The sequence below is a fragment of the Stegodyphus dumicola genome, chromosome 8 (genome assembly GCF_044657685.1).
Source record: "Stegodyphus dumicola isolate Sdum_Otavi_A_Nest chromosome 8, ASM4465768v1".
Taxonomy (NCBI): Eukaryota; Metazoa; Arthropoda; class Arachnida; order Araneae; family Eresidae; genus Stegodyphus; species Stegodyphus dumicola.
In genome coordinates this window covers 78,213,729-78,236,158 of record NC_140775.1, presented here as the reverse complement: position 1 = coordinate 78,236,158, position 22,430 = coordinate 78,213,729, and the positions used below count along the sequence as shown (strand labels likewise).

At 31.0% G+C, this 22,430-nt stretch overlaps 1 protein-coding gene across 1 annotated transcript in view; it reads left to right on the top strand.

Moving 5' to 3' along the window:
* The first annotated feature begins 5,665 nt into the window (after positions 1-5,665).
* The window catches only part of Snapin (SNAP associated protein), a 55,371-nt gene continuing 38,606 nt past the window's right edge, over positions 5,666-22,430 (top strand). Inside the window, exon 1 of the mRNA XM_035375914.2 lies at positions 5,666-5,951. Coding sequence (XP_035231805.2) covers positions 5,803-5,951 — 149 coding nt within the window. The 5' untranslated portion in view covers positions 5,666-5,802. The remainder of the gene's footprint in view (positions 5,952-22,430) is intronic.

Sequence of the window (22,430 nt, the reverse complement as noted above, 5' to 3'; positions counted from 1 at the left end):
CTGGTTCGTATACACGTTACACATGGAGAAAACCACTAAAACACCCATGCAGCCAGCCCGTTCGCGGGATTCGAACCTCGGACCGAACTACCAGTGTTCAGCGACTTTACCGCTCGGCCGCTGGTGGGCACGGCACAAAAAGGGGGGAACAGCTATAAAGAACTTATGAAAATATTTCATGCAAATTAAACTGTTCTGAGCAAATTGTTCTGGAAAAAGTATAGCATTTAATTTCGTTCAAAATGAAATGTTGCTTAAAAATGCATTCGTTTCACATTTTTAGGACTCTGTAATATTATAGAAAAAGAACTGTATATTTTGTTGTCTACAAAGAGATCGCCACTGCTTCAAAGCAGTGAAAGGGGAAAACCGGTTAGGACCCTCTCCCAAAGAAAGTCTGTATCTATACATATTCTTTGCCTCTCCTCTTACTTCCTAACTCCATGGAGGTACCCTAAGGGGATGAAGGGGCAGTTAAGATAAAAATAGAACTTGTAGAGAAATATTCCGTTTTCAATTTATAATGCACCAATCAGAAGCTACTTTATAAACTGAAATAATGTTGAAAAATGTTGTTTCAATTTTGTCTCTGTTAACGTTAAAAATCCATACATACTGTTCAATAAAGATCTGTATTCATAGGTGATTGAGACACTATTCTTTCTTTCAGCTTTTGAAGCTAATGAATACAGTGGATGAACTCTCCGACGATTACTTTTAGATTCACCTTTACGCCTATCCATTTTGGAATTAGAGATCAACCGCGAAGTAATAATAATACAATATCTAAAATATAAAGGCTAAGAATAAAACAAAAATCAGGATGCAAAATCTGATGACGAAAATGTAAAGAAATGAGATCGCTGTATATTCTATGGACTAATTTCAGGTTATAAAGTAGCTTCTGATTGGTGCATTATAAATTGAAAACGGAATATTTCTCTAGAAGTTCTATTTTTATTTTAACTGCCCCTTCATCCCCTTAGGGTACCTCCATGGAGTTAGGAAGTAAGAGGAGAGGCAAAGAATATGTATAGACATAGACTTTCTTTGGGAAAGGGTCCTAACCGGTTTTCCCCTTTCACTGCTTTGTAGCAGTGGCGATCCCTTTGTACAAAGAATCTGTAAGGAAGATTAGAGATTCTTTGCTTTGTAGACAACAAAATATACAGCTCTTTTTCTATAATATTTCAGAGTCCTAAGTATGTGAAACGAATGCATTTTTAAGCAACATTTCATTTTGAACGAAATTAAATGCTATACTTTTTCCAGAACAATTTACTCAGAACAGTTTAATTTGCATGAAATATTTTCATAAGTTTTCATTAATTATAATAAGAAAAAAATTCGATTTTGTTCGGTTAAAGATTATAAAATTTAAGATCAAAGTTTACTGTATTATTAATATTAAAATTACGCATTATTTCTTTTTTATTTACAGAGCTTCTTCCTAAAATTCTTTCTCATATATGAGAAGATTTTTTAGCTCCTGAGGCATCATTAAATCGAAAATCTGAGTCATTTTATAATTAATGGTCAGTTCTGTTCATTTCAAATTAGAGCACCTTTTATTTTTAATAGTGAAATATATTAAATATTAGTGCTGATTTCCATGTACTTGACTAATAAAAACTTTCTATAAATATTTCTGAAAGGGAATAAAAGAAGGATTATTTTTCTAAATATTATTTAAAACTTGTAACTGAGTTATTTATTATAGAATCTAAGGAAATAATTCTTTTAATATTTACGATATTTTTTACCCTTTATTTCAACAATACATATTCGAAAAACTGTTTTTTACTGCTTTCTTAAGTACGCATCTCATAGAATTTGCTTTACAATACCTTTTAACAGATTGCTTTCCAGTACGAACAATTCTTGCTTAAATAGTTTTATAAACGTATTTGTCAACAGAATTTAAATTTATGTTTACAATTAAATGTTAAGTTATTATATATTTAGGTAATATTTATAATCATTATAAATTTAGATACATCTAATAACTAGATTTCTTCCCAGTAACTTTTACAGAAGTTTATGGATGAATAAATCCTTCATTTCCAAATACATTTATGAATAATTTAATGAATATTTACGTGTTTTGTTAAAGGCAGATACATGCTTTTTGCAAGCATATGCATAAATACCAATATATATTTAATATTTTTTATTTTCGGCGTGGGCAAATCTTTAATTTCTGTGCATTCACAATCTTTTTCGAGTAAAGTAATTTACAATAATTTAGCATATACCAGAAAATTTTATATAAGAATGAAATAAATAACCAAACCCATGATGATAACAGATACCAAATAAAAAAAATCTGTGGGGCGTTATAACGTATTACATTATACTATCAGCTTAAATCAAGATCTTAATCTCTTGTAACGATTCTATTAACACTGGCAAAGCTTGATTGTTTGAAAATAAATATAACTTAATGCGTCGTTATCTAACTGATTCTTTGAAAGAAAGTGTAAGTGAAAATCTTCGGCTGCGAAATATTCGCCGAATTTCACGTCTTATCTGAAATGTTCCTTAATTTCCAATTATGCCATCCTTCCGGCGATGAAATAACTTATACTACGTGATGCAAGAAAAAATACTGAAATATTGAAATGGTAAAATTTACTTTAACGAATATTTATATAAAATAACACACTATACCTAATATTTGAAGACTATTTTAAATCCGGTTTAGTTATACTTAATTTCAATGTTTTCAATAAAGTGCTAACCTAATATAAAATGAGATTATTAAAAAAATATGAGTATAATTTGAACGCATTCTTTTTCTATGATTAAGTTCTATAAAGTACTCCATGTAAATATCAGTTCAGCATTCAAGATTTTCGATAATGGTTCAAAATTGGTAACTGAGGCAGTTTAAGAGATATCCCTAACGCTCTCTGAAAAAAATATCGAATGATCATTCCACGTTCTCACACAACCCTTAGCTGAATATTTATTACTAGTATTAGTCAAATAATTAATCATTTGAATTATATTTAGCGGAGAGCCAAAAATTGCTCTTGAGAAATTTTTCGTTGAATGCACTAACTCATTATAGTTTCCAGATTCTGCAGATGGCTATTGAAAGCGTTCAACGTTTTGTTATCTTGATTGGCTAAAGAAAGCTTTCAACTTTTTCTCCTCTTAAATTGCTTTTTGCAGAGGGTTATATCAACACCTCCTAGTTCTAGGAGGTTTTGCGCACCACAGTCCTGGGTGGGGAGATTTAAATGAATGCAATCCCTACTGACACTGACGTCACACCTCCTCCTGGGAAACGCGCCGTGGCCTTGAGTTAGCTCTAGGAGGTGTTGGTAATATACATTCGAAACCTGTTCAACTCTGCAGACGATCTACAACACAATCGCGAAAAAATTCGCCAAATTTCCTACTTGGCGAAAGATGCAATGACGTTATCGAAACTTTTAGGTTTGCAAAGTATTTGAATATAATCTATGTATGTGCACATTTTGTGCTGTAGAAATAACATTTTGGTGAATGAAACGTGTTATTGTGAATCTGTAAATCTTACTTCATTTCCTAAGATAAAAATATTAACCATTTTAATGCAGAAAAATTAATTATTACCCCCAAAATGAAAATTTGACTATCCACAGAAATGGAATTGTGGCGCCCTCTATTTTTCAATGTTGATACTAATCGAAAAAACGCTAAAAAAAACAAAAGTGATATTCGGCAAATATTTAAAGTATGCTATTTTTTTTTAAATCAGCAGAATTTCGAGGATGTATTCTATGTAGCAGCAGACTTTTCCAGTACGGCACTGCACTTTTTTATGAGATAATAAAGGGCTAAATTTGCTTATGTTGAACAAATAGGCAGACATTTGTCAACAAACCACCTTAATCCTTTCATATTTTATTTTTAATGCTTCAAATTTTGCTTTCAGTTCTGTTTTATCCCCTCTACTGGAGATAAATTCTTCTAAATTATTTGCTTCAACTGTGAACAATCGCGGAAGAACTCTTCGTTCTGTCGTATCCATAATCTTAATCCACAGTTTTGAATTAAAAATGAAACTTAACACCGTAGTTCAATTTATGACTGACTTTTATTTAAAAGTCCCTATTCCAGGCGCCAAAATGTGGCGAAATGGCCCTGATAAAATAAAATCCACTTCGCGGGTTTAATATACTAAGGTTTTTTTTTTTTTTTTTTTTTTTTTTTTTTTTTTTTTTTTTTAGTCCAAAGGGATTTGAATCCCGAAGGACTATTAGTTTCGTTTTGGTATTTTGCGTCGGACTCATAAATGTCGGTTCACTTTTCAAACTGTTGCCACAAAATGTTAGAGTCCTGCATTATATTTGAAGAAATTAAATAATGAAAAATCTGCATAAATGTATGTATATTTCTCGTATTGTGATAAAACAACGGTACATAGAGTCATCGAATTTTGAATAACGTAATCCTCCAACGAATATGAACATGGGGAAGACCAAATTTGAAATTTGAAATTTGTTTTATGATCGATTTCCTATTTTTTAAAACTTTGACGAATTTTTGATTAACAAACTCAAGGATTTCAAAGCGAGCAATGGCAACGTTGTGCAGAAAAAACATTTTTATCTCCAGCGCGTGAGTCTCTGTATCGGAAATTCTAAAGATATGCTCGTTTTAAAACTATTTTGCGATATTGCTGTTGCACTGGATCTTATGGTTTAAGTGCGAGGAACATGATATTTAATAAAGAAAGATAACACACAAAATGTTAAAAAACGCCCCTTTGGACGTAATTTAAAATCTGAAACATTTCAGATTTTTTTTTTTTTTTTTTTTTTTTTTTTTTTTTACGAAAAGAATACGAAAACGGAGTTAGAACAGACTCACATCTTTATTAGCATGAGACAGAGAGATGACAGAGACAGAATGACAGAGAGAATATTCTAAGTAAACAATACAATTTCTGTTGCCATTCCAAAAAGGTAAATATAAAACGATATAACTGTATTCATTTCCAACAATCGCCGATAATCACTCGTGAGCTTATATACCCTTCCCAATCCCAGCTCCACAGACACTCACATAGACACATAAGTATTTGACTAAATAGTTGCATAATTTCTTAGGCAGCATAATTATTACGTTTGGTTCTATACTTTTCGTAAAAATAGACATAATCCTCAAATTCTCTTAATTTTTCACACCAGTGTATATATAGTTTGGCTTATGTATTACGACAAAGCCTCGGGGGCTATCTGCCAAAGGGAAAGGATGCCTTCGTGGAGGACTTTCTAAGACGAAATGGCTCGTATACACGTTACGCGTGGGGAAAATCACGAAAAGGCCCATGCAGCTAGCCTGTTTTCACGGAATTCGAACCTGAGGCTAAACTACCAGTGTTCAGCGACTTTACCCCTCCGCTGCTGATGGGCCTTGAGTTTATATATAAATACATTATTTAGTTTTTATATTTTCTAATTTCCCTCTTTCCAGATACAAGAAACTATGCCTATAAAGCAAATGAAATGAAGAAAGTAGTTTGGGTGAAATAGTTAATGCAAAAGAAAAAATTTTTTTTTAAATCTGAAAACAGCAAAATGTCATTCTAAGCGGAATTTGGATTTCAAACACGGAACGCTCGGCAACATCAAATTTCGCAGTGGATTAAGGAGTCAGTAAGAAACATCTCTACTCGAGTCATTAAAATTTAAAGATCTCCTACAATGTTCAGTATGTTGATATCGCTAAGTTTAAGTGGCTGATATGTCGGGATAGTAATCCATGTAATTTTTCTAAACTTCATAAATTTACTGTCAACTACTTAGAATGGAAGATACAGCGAGTACTACCACTTCTCTTGATGATAAAACAGACGACTATGGGGATTCGACAACGAGAGATGCATTAGCAGATGGTTTAATGGAATTATTACGTCCGTCTGTAGAGCAGTTAGATGATCATGTTAGGCTTACTGTGTGAGTTTTCTGTTTATTCTCTAGAAGGGGTATCAAATTTCCTTTTGTTTTGTTGACAAAATCGGTAAAAGTTTACAATTGGGGGCCCCTTGTTTTTTGGCGATTCTTTTTTGATGCCAAGATCGGCGCCAGGAAGACATAATTTCAAGATAGCAGCTGCACAAAACCAAAATAAAAATTCAAAGAATTGCGTAACTCTGTGTCCATGTACACATCGATCTGTTTTCACTTAAAAAAACATCCCAGAATTGCACAAACTAGGCATTGCGCACTGTTTAAATTTGTCCATCTACACATCAATCTATTTTTATTTTTAAAAATTCAGGAAGCTAAAGCAAATTTACACTATCATGGTAACCAGAAATAAGATTTCATCGCCAAAATTTTACAAAATTTGTCGCTAATCGAAGGGGCACCCAATTCTTCGCTAGAGCTACAAAATCTAATAGAAATGTGGTAATAACTTCTGATATTTGAAATTTCCTGTAGTTAATGCACTTACAATGGCTCTCATTTATTTCCGGACACTTGTATTTTTGAAATACATTTGAAAATCTTGTGTGCTAAATATTGAAACACAGACTTCAAGTTTTCTTTTTCTATTGTATTTTCTTTGTTGTAGGACTTGCTTTTTGAAAAATAAGTATCATCAAAATTTCGGTGCTAAAATTTCCCTTGTAACAATAATGTATTCGAAAAGTGCTAATTAATAATTTGCATAATAATTCAAACACTCTAAAGTTTTGTTGAGATCTTTTGGTAGACGATATTTCTTGTCATATTTTTTTTAAATGATAATGTATCTCAAGAATCATCATCTGCATTTGGAAATTATTAATTATTTAGCAAAATATGTTAACATTATCATATCTGAATTGTATATAATCAGATGCTACAAATTAACGAAAAGTTTTGTTATAAATTTTATCATTTTAAAAATGGCAAAAGTGTTGAAAATATTAAAAAATTCTTCATGTAAAGCATTTAACTATCTTTGATGTATTAAAATGTGTGGAACTGGCAAAAATGCACAGAAGTCTGGACTACATTCCAAACTAACACCAAGGAGTTGGAGATTTATCTTTTAAAAAATCAGACAAGACCTAAAAATTGGGGCTGTAAAACTTGCAAAAAATTTAGAAGAGTTTGCAGTAAAAATTAAACCTGAAACTGTTGAGTCACTAGGACATATGTATACAAAAGGCAATTGGCCAGAAGGAAAGTCTTCATCAGCAAGGAAAATACATCTGGCATTCACAAAATCCATGATATATTTGCAGACAAGCCAGAATTCAATATATTTGGGTCCAATAGATGAATCACTTTATGGCAAAGACGGATGGTTTGGGAATGTTTCGTTGCGACTGGGATGGAAAATTTAATTTTTATAGAAAATAACATGGATCAGTAAAAATGTAAAAAAAGCATCGCTAATACTGATCAAATTTATTACTAAACTAAGATTTATTTACATGAATTGAAAATGGTAACAAAAGTAGCCTAATTGGTATATGTTCACTCGTCATCATCAACTTACTCATCTGCACACTCATCTAGATGCTGCCTTGTGACAACTGAATTCAGTTACTTAGCCATTTCCTACATAAATATAAGTATCTTAATGAAATCTTGAAAGCATCTACAAGAAAACTCTGAATGTAAAATACATTTAACTTTTCTCGGAGTAATGATCCTAAACATACAGCCTTAAATGTTTACTTGTAATTATTATAAAACTGTCCTTAAGTTATGAAAATTTCTCCATATTGTCTCAACAAATGGATATGGAGTGAGTCCAAGAAACAAAGAAATGTATTATTTCTTCAAAAGCTTTTATAAAACCAGTTCCTATAGAGGAATGAAACATTCTTACATGAAAAATTAGTTGAATTTATATGAAACAGCATGAAAAATGTAATTTTCACTCAAGGATATCGAAAAAAATATTAAATGTTTTATTATTTCCATATTTTTATTGAAGGTATTCTTCAGTTATTGGGGCCAGATTCAGAAATGTATATGTGGATGTATGTGTTCATGTATGCTTGTATATATATATTGTGTATCTACACACACATATGTGCATTGTAGTTCTCAAACTGTCCAAATACATATGCGAGTTCATTTTCAGAACATTTTTGAATTTTTTTTTTTTTTTTTTTTATCAAAAATGTTTCGAATAACATTTTCCAAGACAAGCAGATTTTAAAAGAGATAATCAATAGTATATGTGGAAGAAAAATATTCATTTTGCTAATATTTAGTAACTAATATTTGCAAATGTAGCAGAAAAAACAGAAATGTCTGAAAACAGATGCAGTCAAAAGTCGTTAATTCGGACACCCATAATCCGGACCTCAAAGCTACAAACTTTCTGCGCATGCGTCGCGTTGATGCACGCGCATAGGCGTCTACGTGTGCGCGTAAGACCTTTACGGCTGCGAATATGCGTGTGCACATGCGCGTTTAATGTATAACGGACGGTATAAGCTAAGCTAAAATTATCTAATTCAGTTAATGTTGCAGATTGCGTTGTTCCTTAATCTTCGAATTGGATTCGACTTATTATTTTTTGCAGACTGTTAGAGCAATATTATAAAAGTAAACTTGAACTTTCGATTATGTCAAATAGAATTTCCGATATATATTTACTAATATGTAAAGGATCTACAAAGCGAAAGTATGTTTCGAAATCCATTAAACAGAAAGTGGAATTGCTGCAAAAAATAGATAAAGCCATACCCTTTGATTATCTAATCATTCCGAAATATGTTTATCAATTTCATGCTGCTCTGCGGGGGGAGGGAAACAATGCAGCACGTAATGAATTTGAAGTTGATCTGTCAGCACTATCCTTATCTTCAGGGCAGATGTTTTTATTTTATTTGGCTTATAATTCCTTACTAAATGTAGTATTTCATCTCGATGTACTCCGTCTTTGATATGATTTAAATCAAGTTCCTCGTCATTATAATTCGCTTCGGATAGTGAAGAAAGTGACCGAGGTTATTGAAAACGAAAAAATTTCGATTGACAAATTAGTCGGTATTCTCGACACAGCAATTAGAGGACTTGAACCATAGACCTGTTATATACTAGACGGAGCATCGCCATTCAAAACCGGGTGAAAAAGTGGCACAGGGATGAGCTGCAGGAGTTTGGCTATGAAATGGAACTGAACCCAGACTTTGGCGTACTATTGCCATGGCTGGCAATTTTTTTCCCCTCTTTTCTCTCAGTTCGAAATGCGAACTTGGAAAGATGTCATTTCACAGAAGCTGCCGTTGAATTTGCAGAAGAGGTTAGATCGATAAACACCAGCCAAAATTAATAATTTCCCTAAAATTGGACACTTTATTTTAAAATTTAAGCCAGACAAACAGTCATACTAGCTTAGCAGCACAAAGGTAGACAAAGAGAAAAAAGACAAAAACAGAATGAGACGAAGCAGTGTACAATAAATACAACATATCGGAAAAATGGTAATAGAAATAAATAAAGTACAAATAAAATAAATATAAAAAAAAAGAGTTTTTTTCATTTAAAAATAAATAAATAAAAAGTGATTTAGGCAAAGTATATAATACATAATAAAGATAGTGGATGAAAAATAAAATAATTAAAAAATTAAAAATAAATAAAATTCATATACATATATATACTTATTGTAATGCATAAACAAGGAGCAAAGATAATTTAAGAAATGATTTTGAGTGAAAAAGAGATTTAAATAAAACAGGAAGATTATAAGCCTGAAAGGAAAAAAAGGGCCAGGAAAAAAATAAATAAATAAAAAAGAAGGTTTTTTAGTACTTAGGACAGAATAAAAAATAAAAAAAAAATAGATAATATAAGAAAAATGAGTGAAAACAGAAAATAGTACAAAAAGGAAATTTAATATTTATACGAAAAGGAAATTTAATGTTAATATGGTGTATTACAGAGAACTACAGAGTAGGCAAATTAAAGTGAAAAAGATATTAAATTAAATGAACTAAAAATGAATGTCAATATAGCAGATATAAGTTAAAAGGAAGAGAAAGAGAGAGGTAAATAATTAAATTATGAAACAAAAAAGTGGTAAATTAAAACTTCCTTTTACTAGCAAATATGTATATATATATATATTATGCACGTTGCACAATGTAGTTGCACTTATTTTAAATAATTTTAGAACGTAAAATTTAAATAATGTTCATTATTTTTAAAAGAAACTTTAAACTATTAAAGTTTTGAAATTTAACTGCTATATAATTACTACTTTCTTAATACTTAACAAATTCTTAATATTTGAATAAATGCCAGAAACATGATATAAGAAAGAAAATACGTGATTGAAAGTAAACATATTTGTTATATTTGGATGTAAGAAAAGGGGATAAAATAAAGTCATTCATGTCCCCCCTCAAAAAAAAAAAAAAACATAATTTTATGCAGTTCTTACACAGTGTTACATGAACATTACCAAGTATTAAATACATACATTACTACTTCGCACATGTCCGCATAAGCAAACGCATACAAAGAATGTTTAAACAAATGCATTCAAAGCAGTCTGTTGGCATATAAAAAATGTCGCCAGAGCAGAATACTAGACTAATTAAAATTATATTACTCAAATTTTAACATTTTTTTCAGAACACAGTTATTAAAAACATACATATATATTTAGATACTTTTATTTAACTGTTATTTCAAGTATGCATATATTATATAAATTTAGAAAATCTATTTTTTATTAGAAAACGGCAAGTAGAGTGGATAAAAAAACCTCTACATTTTATAAAATTAGGTTTTAAAACATTAGAAAAAGCTCTCCTGTGAAATGTTACTCCTCCACCTTTCACGTATCTGGAATTACATCCCTATGCGGAGCACGAAAGTACCATTTTTGAAGTCCGAAACAATGCGCATACACGCAAAACACTTGCTTCTCACAAATTCTCCATAGAACTGTAATGGTAAGGAAGATTCGCGGGAAATATGATCTGGGAAATGTTCCAAATGTCACGTGGTTCGCATTCCTGTTCCCCTTCAGGGTTGCTGTTTCTCTCTCTAGTACATTACAGCTCTATGACTTGAACAGCGGAACTTTGTAACTAAACAAGAAATTATGTCTGTTTAATAGAATTAAAGAGAAAGTATTATCACATGAAATGAAGCAACTTGAACAACTTACATTGAAAGAAATGTTTAATAAAGTAAACAAATAAATATTAAGCTTTTTCTTTTTGTAAATTTTGATACCCTTTAGATCGTAATTGTTCTTTATTTAATAAATTACGGTTTCATATTTTTAATTTTATAATTTCTGCATGCCATCTTACCAGATTTAAACTGATGATCTATAATCCAGAAAAATCGATAATCCGGAATCGCCAAAGTCCCGACGAGTCCGGATTAACGACTTTTGACTGTATAAGCCAATCTAAGTAGATTTTGGAATACTTGAATCAGTTGCATTGTTACAGATTACTGCTTTTTATATAATACAGTACCGAATATTAAATGTCTGAGATCCTGCATGTCCAATATCTGGAATGATCTAAAATCCGGACCTCAAAGCCACAAACACCTTCTTTTTGTATGCTTTATGCATGCGCATTTTATTCCCGCCTTATGCATAATAAAACATGTGGAGAGTCCCAATTCTTAATTTCAGTTTGGCACTAAATAAAATACCTCATTATTGAAGAAACAATCATTTTAGCATAAATTTGTATCATCAATAATTTGGCTCTGTAGCTACGTATCTGCTTGGCATACTACATCTCAAACCAAAACATTTTACTTAGAAGCATCGTTGAATTTACACCTACTAATATGTTATATCCCTGATGCCAACCTGGTGAATCATTATTTATTATATTTCGCTTTCATCACTGCATGTTTATCAACACATGGCAACTTCAGTTATGATTCGTATAGCGATGCCTAAACAATTTTTTGATGTTAGTAATTGAATAACGAAGAGTATGGTAACCTTTTATGTTGATATTATGCTTGGCGATGATTGCAGATTTAAGTTAAATGTGCTAAGGAATGTTGACAAGGAGACATTTCTTTCCATATGCTAAAAATAAATTTAGGTAATGATACTCATAGACCGAAAGATTACATTTAGTGCTCTTTGAATTAAGAATAACTGATTTGTTATTCACGTAAACCCAGAACCAGCACCAGGGCTCATATGGCTGCAACGGGCGGCAGAATTTAGGACCCACAGAGATTGCATAAGGCAGTAAGATATCTAGCGCCGGCCCTCCATAAGCCTCAAGTATATGTGGGAATTTATTAAGCCTTAAGCATGTGCAAGAAATAGACATAAGTATGATAAATGACTGAACACACAATTCAGGTGTGATTGTCTCAGTACGCAATAGAAGCAAGATAAAATTTAGCGGAACAACTTGTCTTTTGTCACCAATCTCATGATACATAGCCAAATATGTATAGTGAACGATAGCTGAATTTTATGATGGTAGCCACAAATTTGAAAGTTTTTCGGCTATCTCAGACCAAAGCTGAAATTTACCAATTGACGGATTTTGAAAGAAATGTGGAGAAGAGGTAATAAATGAAGATGATATAAAATAAATTTTTCATTGTGATGACAATGCTCCTCACTCACCAATCAATTAACGGATGGCGAAATCTGTAATATGGTACTAGATCCAGAAAATTCCGCTATGGATAGTGAAGAAAGTGACAGAGAGGTTACTCAAAAAGGAAAAAATTTCGATTCACAAATTAATTGGAATTCTCGACACACAAATTAGCGGAGTTCAACTATGTAACTGAAGAAGAAATTATGTCTGTCTACAGAATTAAAGAGAAAGTATTAGCACAAAAAACGAATCATCTTAAGCAACTTATGTTGAAAGTAAACAAATAAATATTAAGCTTTTGTAAATTTGGATACCCTTTAGATCATAAATGCTTTATTATTTCATAAATCATGATTTTATATTTTTAATTTTATAATTTCTACATGCCATCTTACTAGATTTAAACTGATGATCTAATATCCGGAATCATGGAAGTCCCGACATGTCTGGATCTCAAACTTTGTACCAGGGCTGGGGAGTCAGGAGGGAAAATGACCAACTCTGACTCTAACTCCTGGAATTTTAATGACTTCGACTCTTTAATATACATGTAAACATATAAACATGGGTACAGCTTATTTTTTTAATATAAAAGAAATTTGATGGAATTATTATGTCCGTCTGTAGAGCAGTTAGATGATCATGTTAGACTTACTCTGTGAGTTTTCTGTTTATTCTCTAGAAAGGATATGAAATTTCCTTTTGTTTTGTTGACAAAATCTAATAGATGTGTGGTAATAACTTTTCTGATATTTGAAATTTCCTGTAGTTAATGCACTTACAATGGCTCTCATTTATTTCCGGACACTTGTATTTTTGAAATATATTTGCTACAGATAAAAATTGATACATAGCAAATTTTTTATATTCATTAGCATTTATTATGAAATGGAAAACTTGCATTAGTAATTTCTAAGAAACAATAAAACTTCGGCAAGATCTTCTTTGTTAGAGAACCATAAATCTGATTTGATAAACTTCAGAATTGGTAAGAGTCTTTCCACGTTGACTTGAGTAGGAAGAAGAGCTGTTACTGTTACGGCTGCTTCTTTTAACTTTTCAGGATAGATTTTTTAAGTTCTAAAAGAGGTGCCTTGCAAGAACAATCATATTTATCTATTTCTTCAAAGGCCATGTATAAATCTTGTTTGTATTATTTCATTTTTATAGCTAAAGGCTCTTGGTTCTTTATTTTCATTTGCTTTGCCATAGCCTTTTCAATATTATCCAAATATTTCTCGAAATTTAATTCATCAGTGGAAGAAGATAAAAGAGATTCAGTTGCAATATCTGCATTTTGACTGTCCTGATTTGATTACTCCAGTTGTTCTGAGAATAATTTCAATCTTAATGAAAGTTCATAGATAGCTTTATTTGCCTTTTTAATTTGTTTGTCATCCAACAAAATTTGGCGTTTTGGATCTACATATATTGAACCCAAAGCAATCTTATTGTCTAGCAAACTAGTTTCTCTTTTCTTCATTAAAGAAATAATTCCTTCTCCAATAAACCCTCCATTTCAGAAAGAACAAACATCGCATTCTTCCAGTCTTCCTCTTGTTAATTCTTCAGATTGTAGCTTTTTGGTGGCTATATACAGTATAGAAAGAAGAGTTTCCAATTCTGCAAGGTCATTCCACAGTCTTTCTTTTAGTGAAACATTAAGGTTATCTACATCTTCTAACATTCTTGTCTCCTGTTAATTCTTCAGATTGTAGCTTTTTTGTGGCTATATACAGTGTTGAAAGAAGGATTTCCAGTTCTGCAAAGTCATTCCACAATCTTAGTGAAATATTAGGGTTATTTACATCTTCTGAAAATACAACTACTATAACAACTACTATATCATCAAATATGTACTAATCCATTGCTTTGCTCCATTTCCTGCTGGCTTCCTAAGAATGGCATCAATTTTGAGAGTTCTTGCTGCTTACCTCAATTCACCAATGAGATTAGTAACTAAATGAAACAGTTTAATCAATTATAATCACATTCATCCTGCTCCCTTATATTTATTTACTAATATGTCAATAAAATAGAAAATAACTATTTATTAATGCATATACAGTCAAAAGTCGTTAATCCGGACTCGTCGGGACTTCGGCGATTCTGGATTATCGATTTTTCCGGATTATAGATCATCAGTTTAAATCTGGTAAGATGGCATGCAGAAATTATAAAATTAAAAAATATGAAACTGTAATTTATGAAATAAAGAACAATTATGATCTAAAGGGTACCAAAATTTACAAAAAAAAAAAAAAAAAAAGCTTAATATTTATTTGTTTACTTATACTTTATATTTATTTGTTTTCTCTTTCAATGCAAGTTGTTTAAGTTGCTTCGTTTTATGTGATAATACTTTCTCTTTAATTCTATAAACAGATATAATTTCTTGTTCAGTTACAAAGTTCCGCTGTTCAAGTCCTATAATTGCTGTGTCGAGAATACCGACTAATTTGTCAATCCAAATTTTTTCGTTTTCAATAACCTCTGTGTCACTTTCTCCACTATCGGAAGCAAATTTTAATGATGAGAAATTTGATTTAAATCATATCAAAAACGGAGTACATCGAGATGAAATACTATATTTAGTAAGGAATTATAAGCCAAATAAAATAAAAGCATCTGCCCTAAAGATAAGGATAGTGCTGACAGATCAACTTCCAATTCATTGCGTGCTGCAGCGGTCCCCCCCCCCTGCCGCAGAGCAGCGTGAAATTGATAAACAGATTTTGGAATGGTTAGAGAAACAAAGGATATGCCTTTCCATTTTTTGCAGCAATTCCACTTTTTGTTTAATGGACTTCGAAACATACTTTTGCTTTGTAGATCCTTTACATATTAGTAACTATATATTGGAAATTCTATTTGACATAATCAAAAGTTCAAGCTTACTTTTATAAAATTGCTCTAACAGTCTGCAAAAAATAATAAGCCGGATCCAATTCAAAGATTAAGGAACAACGCAATCTGCAACATTAACTGAATTAGATAATTTTAGCTTAGCTTATACCGCCCGTTATACATTAAACACACATGCGTAAACGTATTATGCGCTTGCGCACACGCATATTCGCAGGCGTAAAGGTCTTACGCGTATGCGTCAAAGCGGCGCATGCACAGAAAGTTTGTGGCTTTGAGGTCCGGATTATGGGTGTCCGAATTAACGACTTTTGACTGTAGTCCATAAATAAGAATATTAACTCAGTTTGTCATTAATTTTTTTTTTCAATTCAATTTAATTTAATTTCAAATTCAAACTGTTCAACGAAAACTGGAGTCGGAGTCGACATGTTGTTTAGCTACTCCAACCCCGACTTCTTTTACCCAAAAATCTACCCGACTTAATAGCCCTGCTTTGTACTGTCTAAAATGACACTTTATTTACATTGTGCCGATTTAAGCTAATACATTTATGATTCTAATTATTATTAGAAACTATTAATATTCTAAAACATTTAATTCTACTTTTGAGTTTTTTTTTTTTTTTTTTTTTTTCTTTAGATAAAGAACATTTTGTTGGAAATGTTAAGTTTGTGGAGTTGTCAATTACAGTAATGTTAAGTTTGAGGATTTGTTGATTTTGTGTGATTTCCAGTAAGCTGCCAGTTCAGTTGCAGATTGGGGAAACTTTAAGCATTTTTTTCCCTTTCTTCTTTCTAATATTTAAGTAAGATTTAACTGTGGGAAGTCCTAATTGGAATCTGAAGCACAATCTTGCACAAGCATTAAACAAGAAATACAGGTTTCTATGAATGTCACTGCATGTGCAAACCATATTGTCATAGTTAATGCAAACCTGTTAGTAATTTTTATAATCATATTTTGCATTAAAATTTTTGTATAATATACATGGTACTTTTCCGTTTTGCCAGCGCAGATGATAGTCGCCAGTAATGGTTCAATTGATGCCAAACAGAATATCCTTGCTGGTAACCTGTTATGCCTCACTTTCAAAATAAGTCACAGCTATTTCTTATCAAATTGATTGTTTCTTTCAATACTGGCATACAATTACATAGAATTTTTACCAGATAGTTCAATTTTATGCCCTAAGGCCATTCACGGTAATTAAGTCAATTAGGATGCAATCACACCGCTCACTCGAAGGCGAAAATATAGAAAAGGCAAAGTCAAAGGTTAAATTCATCAATTCTAATGAGAATGCACTAGTGAAGTAAAGCAGTGTGTTTTTACATAATTTCTGAGTAAGCTATTTGTACGAATTGAAATAATTCTTGCATTTAAACTTATATTCCAAATTAAGATTTAACTTGAAATGAATGTAGATAATTATTGAGAGAATTAGATTTTTGTAACGTACTTTTCGTGAGATGAGATCACTTGGGGTCAAGTGATATGAACCGGCGAATCAGGTTGTTGAACCATGAAAGCATAGTAAATTCTTAAATTAACGTCTTTTTACAAATTTATTTGTCTTTATTTATTGGCTTTTTACAAAATTTTAAATGATATTAAAATGTTTATGGCTTCAAAATAAAAAATTCTTAGAACTAACATTCCTTAATATTTTTTATTTTTGTATATTGTATGTTGTCTTCAATAAAGTCTGCTTGGCGAGATTTGCGCCGGCGAAATGGAAAAGTACCATATACATTACATGAAAGAAATTTTTCTGAGCAGATGTTCTTAAGAGAAGTACCCAATTGTTTAAGATTCAGTTTTGTACAAGATGCATCTTAAAATATTTTTAAATACACTGAAGGATTTGACAGACTATATTCCTGAGAAAAGAGGGATCCATGTCAGTCTTGAAAAGTATGGAATTTTTTCTTTAAACAAATGTCAGTGGAAGATTTGAATTTAACCTAAACATGAAAATTATTCTTACTTACTTCCTTTTAGGAAATGTAATCGCAAAAAATATCGGGTTTCAGATTTCAAATGAAATATCCATTTTGACTGTTGTTTTGTATGACGTGTACATATGGATAAAATAGCGGACTCTTTATTCCAAAACAGATTGTGAAATGGTTTCAAAATGGATTTTTCATGACATCTGTATGCACACTGTCTGTCCCCCCTTCTTTTTTTTTTTTTTTTTTTTTTTTTTTTTGCATATTTTCCAATGAGATTAGTATCTAAATGAAACAGTTTGATCAATAATAATCACATCCATCCTGCTCCCTTATATTTATTTACTAATGTGTCAATAAAATAGAAAATAACTATTTATTAATGTATATAGTCCATAAATAAGAATATTAATTCAGTTTGTCATAAATTTTTTCAATTCACTTTAATTTCATTTCAAATTGAAAATTATCACCAAAATTATCAAAGCACCTGCCTAAGTTCTAAATTTTGGATCCCAGTTATTTCCGTAAATTCCGAAAGTATTTTCATCCCTTAATTTTGTTTCTTGGTGCACCTCTAAATTCCAAAAATCTTGTCTTCACTAAATTCTGTGGCCATACGAGCTCTGGCGCCAGTTTTGGGTTTATCTTTTCACCTAAGTATCATTAAAAAATGTATTTTTAGCATATGGAAAGAAATTTTTGGTAAATTTTTCCTCATCAATAATTTTAGTGCATTTAACTTAAATCTGTAATCATTGCCAGGCATAATGTCAACATAAAAGATTACCATACTCTTTATTTATTAAATTGCTAATATAAAAAAATCATTTAGGCTTCGCTGCATGAGTCATTACTCAAGTTGTTATGTGTTGATAAACATGCAGTGATGAAAGCAATTGATTCGCCAGGTTGGCATCAGGGATATAAAATATTACTAAGGGCAAAATTACCTATCTACAATGTTTCGGTTTGAGATACATGCCAAGTATACACAGCTATGAAGCCAAATTATTTATCACACAAGTTTATGCTAAATTATTGTTTCTTTTATTAAAGTATTTATTTAGTGCCGAAAAGAAATTAAGAATCGAGATTCTCGATATGTTTTATTTATGGGGAAAAAATCAAATGTGCATGCATAAAGCATTAAAAAAAAAAGCTGTTGGTGGTTTTGAGGTCCGGATTTTAGATCATTCTGTATATTAGACCTCCAGATCTCGGACTTCATACTGTATATATCAGGTTTGGCCAAACTTCATGTCAGTAAGAGCCGCACGTTTGAATTCAGGAATGTTCAAGAGCTGCATCTAGGTTTTCTAAAAGCCACAAGTTCAAATTTACATCATTATAGAAGTAGTGGAGGATGTTTTAAATAGAAAGAAATCCCTGATGACTTTGTAAAATGAGTCTAAACTAATTAATTACTTTTTTTTGGGACACTGAATAGTTTTAGTTTTCCATATTTCATACATATATTTTATATGCATGAGCCGCATAAATTGCCTGTGAGAGCCGCACTTTGGCCACCCCTGATCTATATCTATATCTATATATATGTTGTATGATCTTAAATCCATTTAGTGCGAATACAAGTTATTACTACTTGCGCAATTGCTGCAAAGTTAGTTAATAATAATTTATTTCTTAAACAGTATTGATTAATTGATTATATTATCTCCTAAGTTTAATTAAAGTAGAATTATTTTAAAAGTGTGAATCCATACTGGTAAGTTATATTTTGAAAGATGTTTTGAAGTAATTTGAAAGCAAAATGTTAATAATGTTTTAACAGGGACTGGAGTTAAATCATCATGAAGAATAAAATTTCAGTTGTAAAAGGAAAAATTGAAACATGTAATTATTGTCATTGATCGGAAATTAGTTGACTTTTCAAGGGGAACAAACCAACTCCCGTTCAATGAACAATAATTGATAAAAATACGTAAATACGAAAGTGTTTCGTCTTTACTCGAGTTATAAGTAAGAGCCAAACCGGCAATTCTAGTCAGGCCAAATATTTCCGCGAATAGAAGGAATTATGAACCAATGCTGATACTCAAAGAACTTATTCTTATGAAGCATTTTAGTCAATTCAATTTGGAGTAAAAATCAATTACTGTAGAGAAATTCTATTTAACTCGAGTAACCGTCCCCGACACTTTCATGTTTATGCATTTGAATACTATATTATTTGTAGAAATTAAACATTGGAAATTGACATTATGAAATTGAATTCAAAGTAAAATTGAAATAAACATAGAAGATTATAAAATAAGATAAATAATGCAAACTTTGTAAAAACAAATCAAAGACAATATAAAAATAATATAAAAAGAATATAGAAAATAATATAAATAATATCAGTGAATGTACATGAAGATATAAAGGCCAGAAAAGATATTAAGTAACTTGCATTCTTTCTAGTGGGGGAGTTGGCAAAGTGTTCTCTTCGTGTCTGACTCATAAGTGTAGGGTGTCCGAAAATTCTTAGCGGCAGTAGGGGCTTTGAATAATATCAGTCGGTAAGACTTGGGTGAAGTAATTTATGGTAGTGGGTGGGACTTGGAATTCTTGAGGGATGTATTTTGTGGAGTTCTTATCTGAGTGAGACTGTCTGTTAAGATTTTTTTGAAAATACTAGTGAATGGAAATTAATTAATTTCTGGCTAATTGTCGTGTCGCAATGATTAAGAATTTAAGAAAGGAAAAAGGAATTTTCACTGTCCAAGAGCTAATAGACAGACTAAAGGCATGAAATAGGCCCATTTTTTTAGTAACAGTATATGTCTGAAGACAATTAGCTTTTTACAATATATACAATTGAGTAATTACACTATATACAAATCTTCCAACTGACAGTCATCCAATTTATACCGCTTTTTCAGGTTTAGGAACAAATTATCATATCCCTATCAGTTAAACGATTTAGAGTGAGTATTTAACGCCTGCTCTTTTAAGGCAATGGTTGATAAATTGAATGGGAATTAGATTATTTTTGAGAATTTTAATAAGGATCAAAATTTTGCGTTGTAAATCTATTGTATCTGTGCATATAGTTTTAATTTGTCGTATTTGATTAATTATAGTATTATTAATTACTTTTTTGGATATGTTGGAGTTCCAATTTATTAATTTGTTAGTATTGAAATTGAAGTTTCTTGTTTTGTCAAAAAGTAAAATTTTTTTGTAGTTAATGATTTGAAGATCTAGAAAGTCTATGTTATTTTGTGAATTATTAGTTTTATTAAGTGTAAGACAATTCGGATAAATCTCGGAGTGTTCAATTTTACCAAAATTATAGGTGTGTTTGTAGTAATTTAACTCTTATGGTTGTAGATTTTTTTGGAAGTTAAATTCTTTGACAAATAAAAAGATATTACAGATCGAGGTGCTGGAATGTAAGCCCATTGGCAATCCTCTGACTTGTTTAAAAAGTTGATTTTGAAACTTGATGTAGTTATGAAAAAGTGTGCATTTTAGGTAGGTTTTCCATTTGTCAAGAGTCATGATATTGAGTATATTAGGGAAAAGTTTAGGTAGATCAAGTAGACTGGTATAGATTTCTTCTAGAGGAAGTGAGGTATATAAGTTTTCAAAATCATAGCAGTTAATGTTTTGGATGTTAATGGTTTGAATGGTATTAATGACAGGAGTGTTATTATGAATGATCCAGCAATAGTTATGATTAGTGTTACAATCATTGAAAATAAATTTACAGATTTTATTAAGTTGAATTGAAAAATAATAGTCTACATTTTTCTTGTAATTATTAGTTCCATTAGCTATAAATCTAAATTTTAATGGTGTTTTATGGAATTTGGGAATCGCATAAAGATTAGTAAATCTGTTGTAGTTTGCATTGAAAGTAATATTGAGTTTCTTATGAAAAGTTTTAATCCTGATATTTCTGTAAGGTTGGCTAATTGATAAGTAGTTGCGTTGAGAAGTTCTTTATGAATAATTTCAGCATAGAATTGTTTTCATATAATGCTAAAGTTATTAGTTGCTTTATCTATTTTTGTAATAGTAAAAAGCTGTTTTAATTTATTAATATCTGATGTAAGTTGGGACCAATTCAGTGTACTTTTAAATTTGAGGTGACTGATTTCGGTGGAGATGCGTTGAAGAATTTTAGCTTTCCATTTTAAGAAGGTATCTATGGGTAAATTCAGTTGATAGCTTGCTTTAACTATAAATTTGTTGATGTTGTTTTCGAAAGTCTTGTAACAGTAATTTGTAATCATGTTTCTGATTGGTCTAAATTTTGTACCATAACTCATTAGTGTTTTTAGTTGATGGTTTTGTATGATATTCAGGTTGCCAGTAATTATGTGCTGGTGATGAGAATCTACATAATTGCTGTAAATTGGTGTCTTACAATGTCATTCTGCAGTTTCATCTATTTCATGGTGGTTAGTGAGCAAGTTGCTTAAGGTCCTTTGATATTTAAATGCAATCATTGGTATTGTGTCAACTGCGGGGAAGTAATCTTTACAATCTCTGATGATTCTTGAGAAATGAATATTGTCAAACTGCGGATGCAGAAAATTGACTTTAAAATAAATTTTGCATTGAGTGAGTCTATTAGAGAGTCTGAAAAGACTAAAATCAAGAATCATGTCTTTAATGATTTGTATGTCGTCGTAGCTTTCTTGAATGAATTTTTTTAGTTTGATAAGGAATTTATTAATACAGGAGTGTAACCAGTTGAGAAGTTTCTTGGGAAAGTAGTCTGAGTCAAAAAAACATTTCAATTGTTTTTTCAGTGCAAGTGTATCCAAAGTGGATAAAAATCTCGCATTATTTTTTATTTTGCTTCCTCTTTTTCCTCTCTGCGTTTTGTTGCTGTAGAGCTTAAATTGGCTGAAAATAGACTTCTTAGAAGTATCTCTATGACTATGTATATAAGTGTTAAGTCCATATGGATAAAGTGAACGTTGTTTTAGTATATAGAGAGATTCCTGAAAAATTCGTGTTTTGTGATTGGGTATTATATCTAGTATCTGAAGTTGAATAGAGTTGAAGTCATGGTGTTTAAAGTGTTCTAA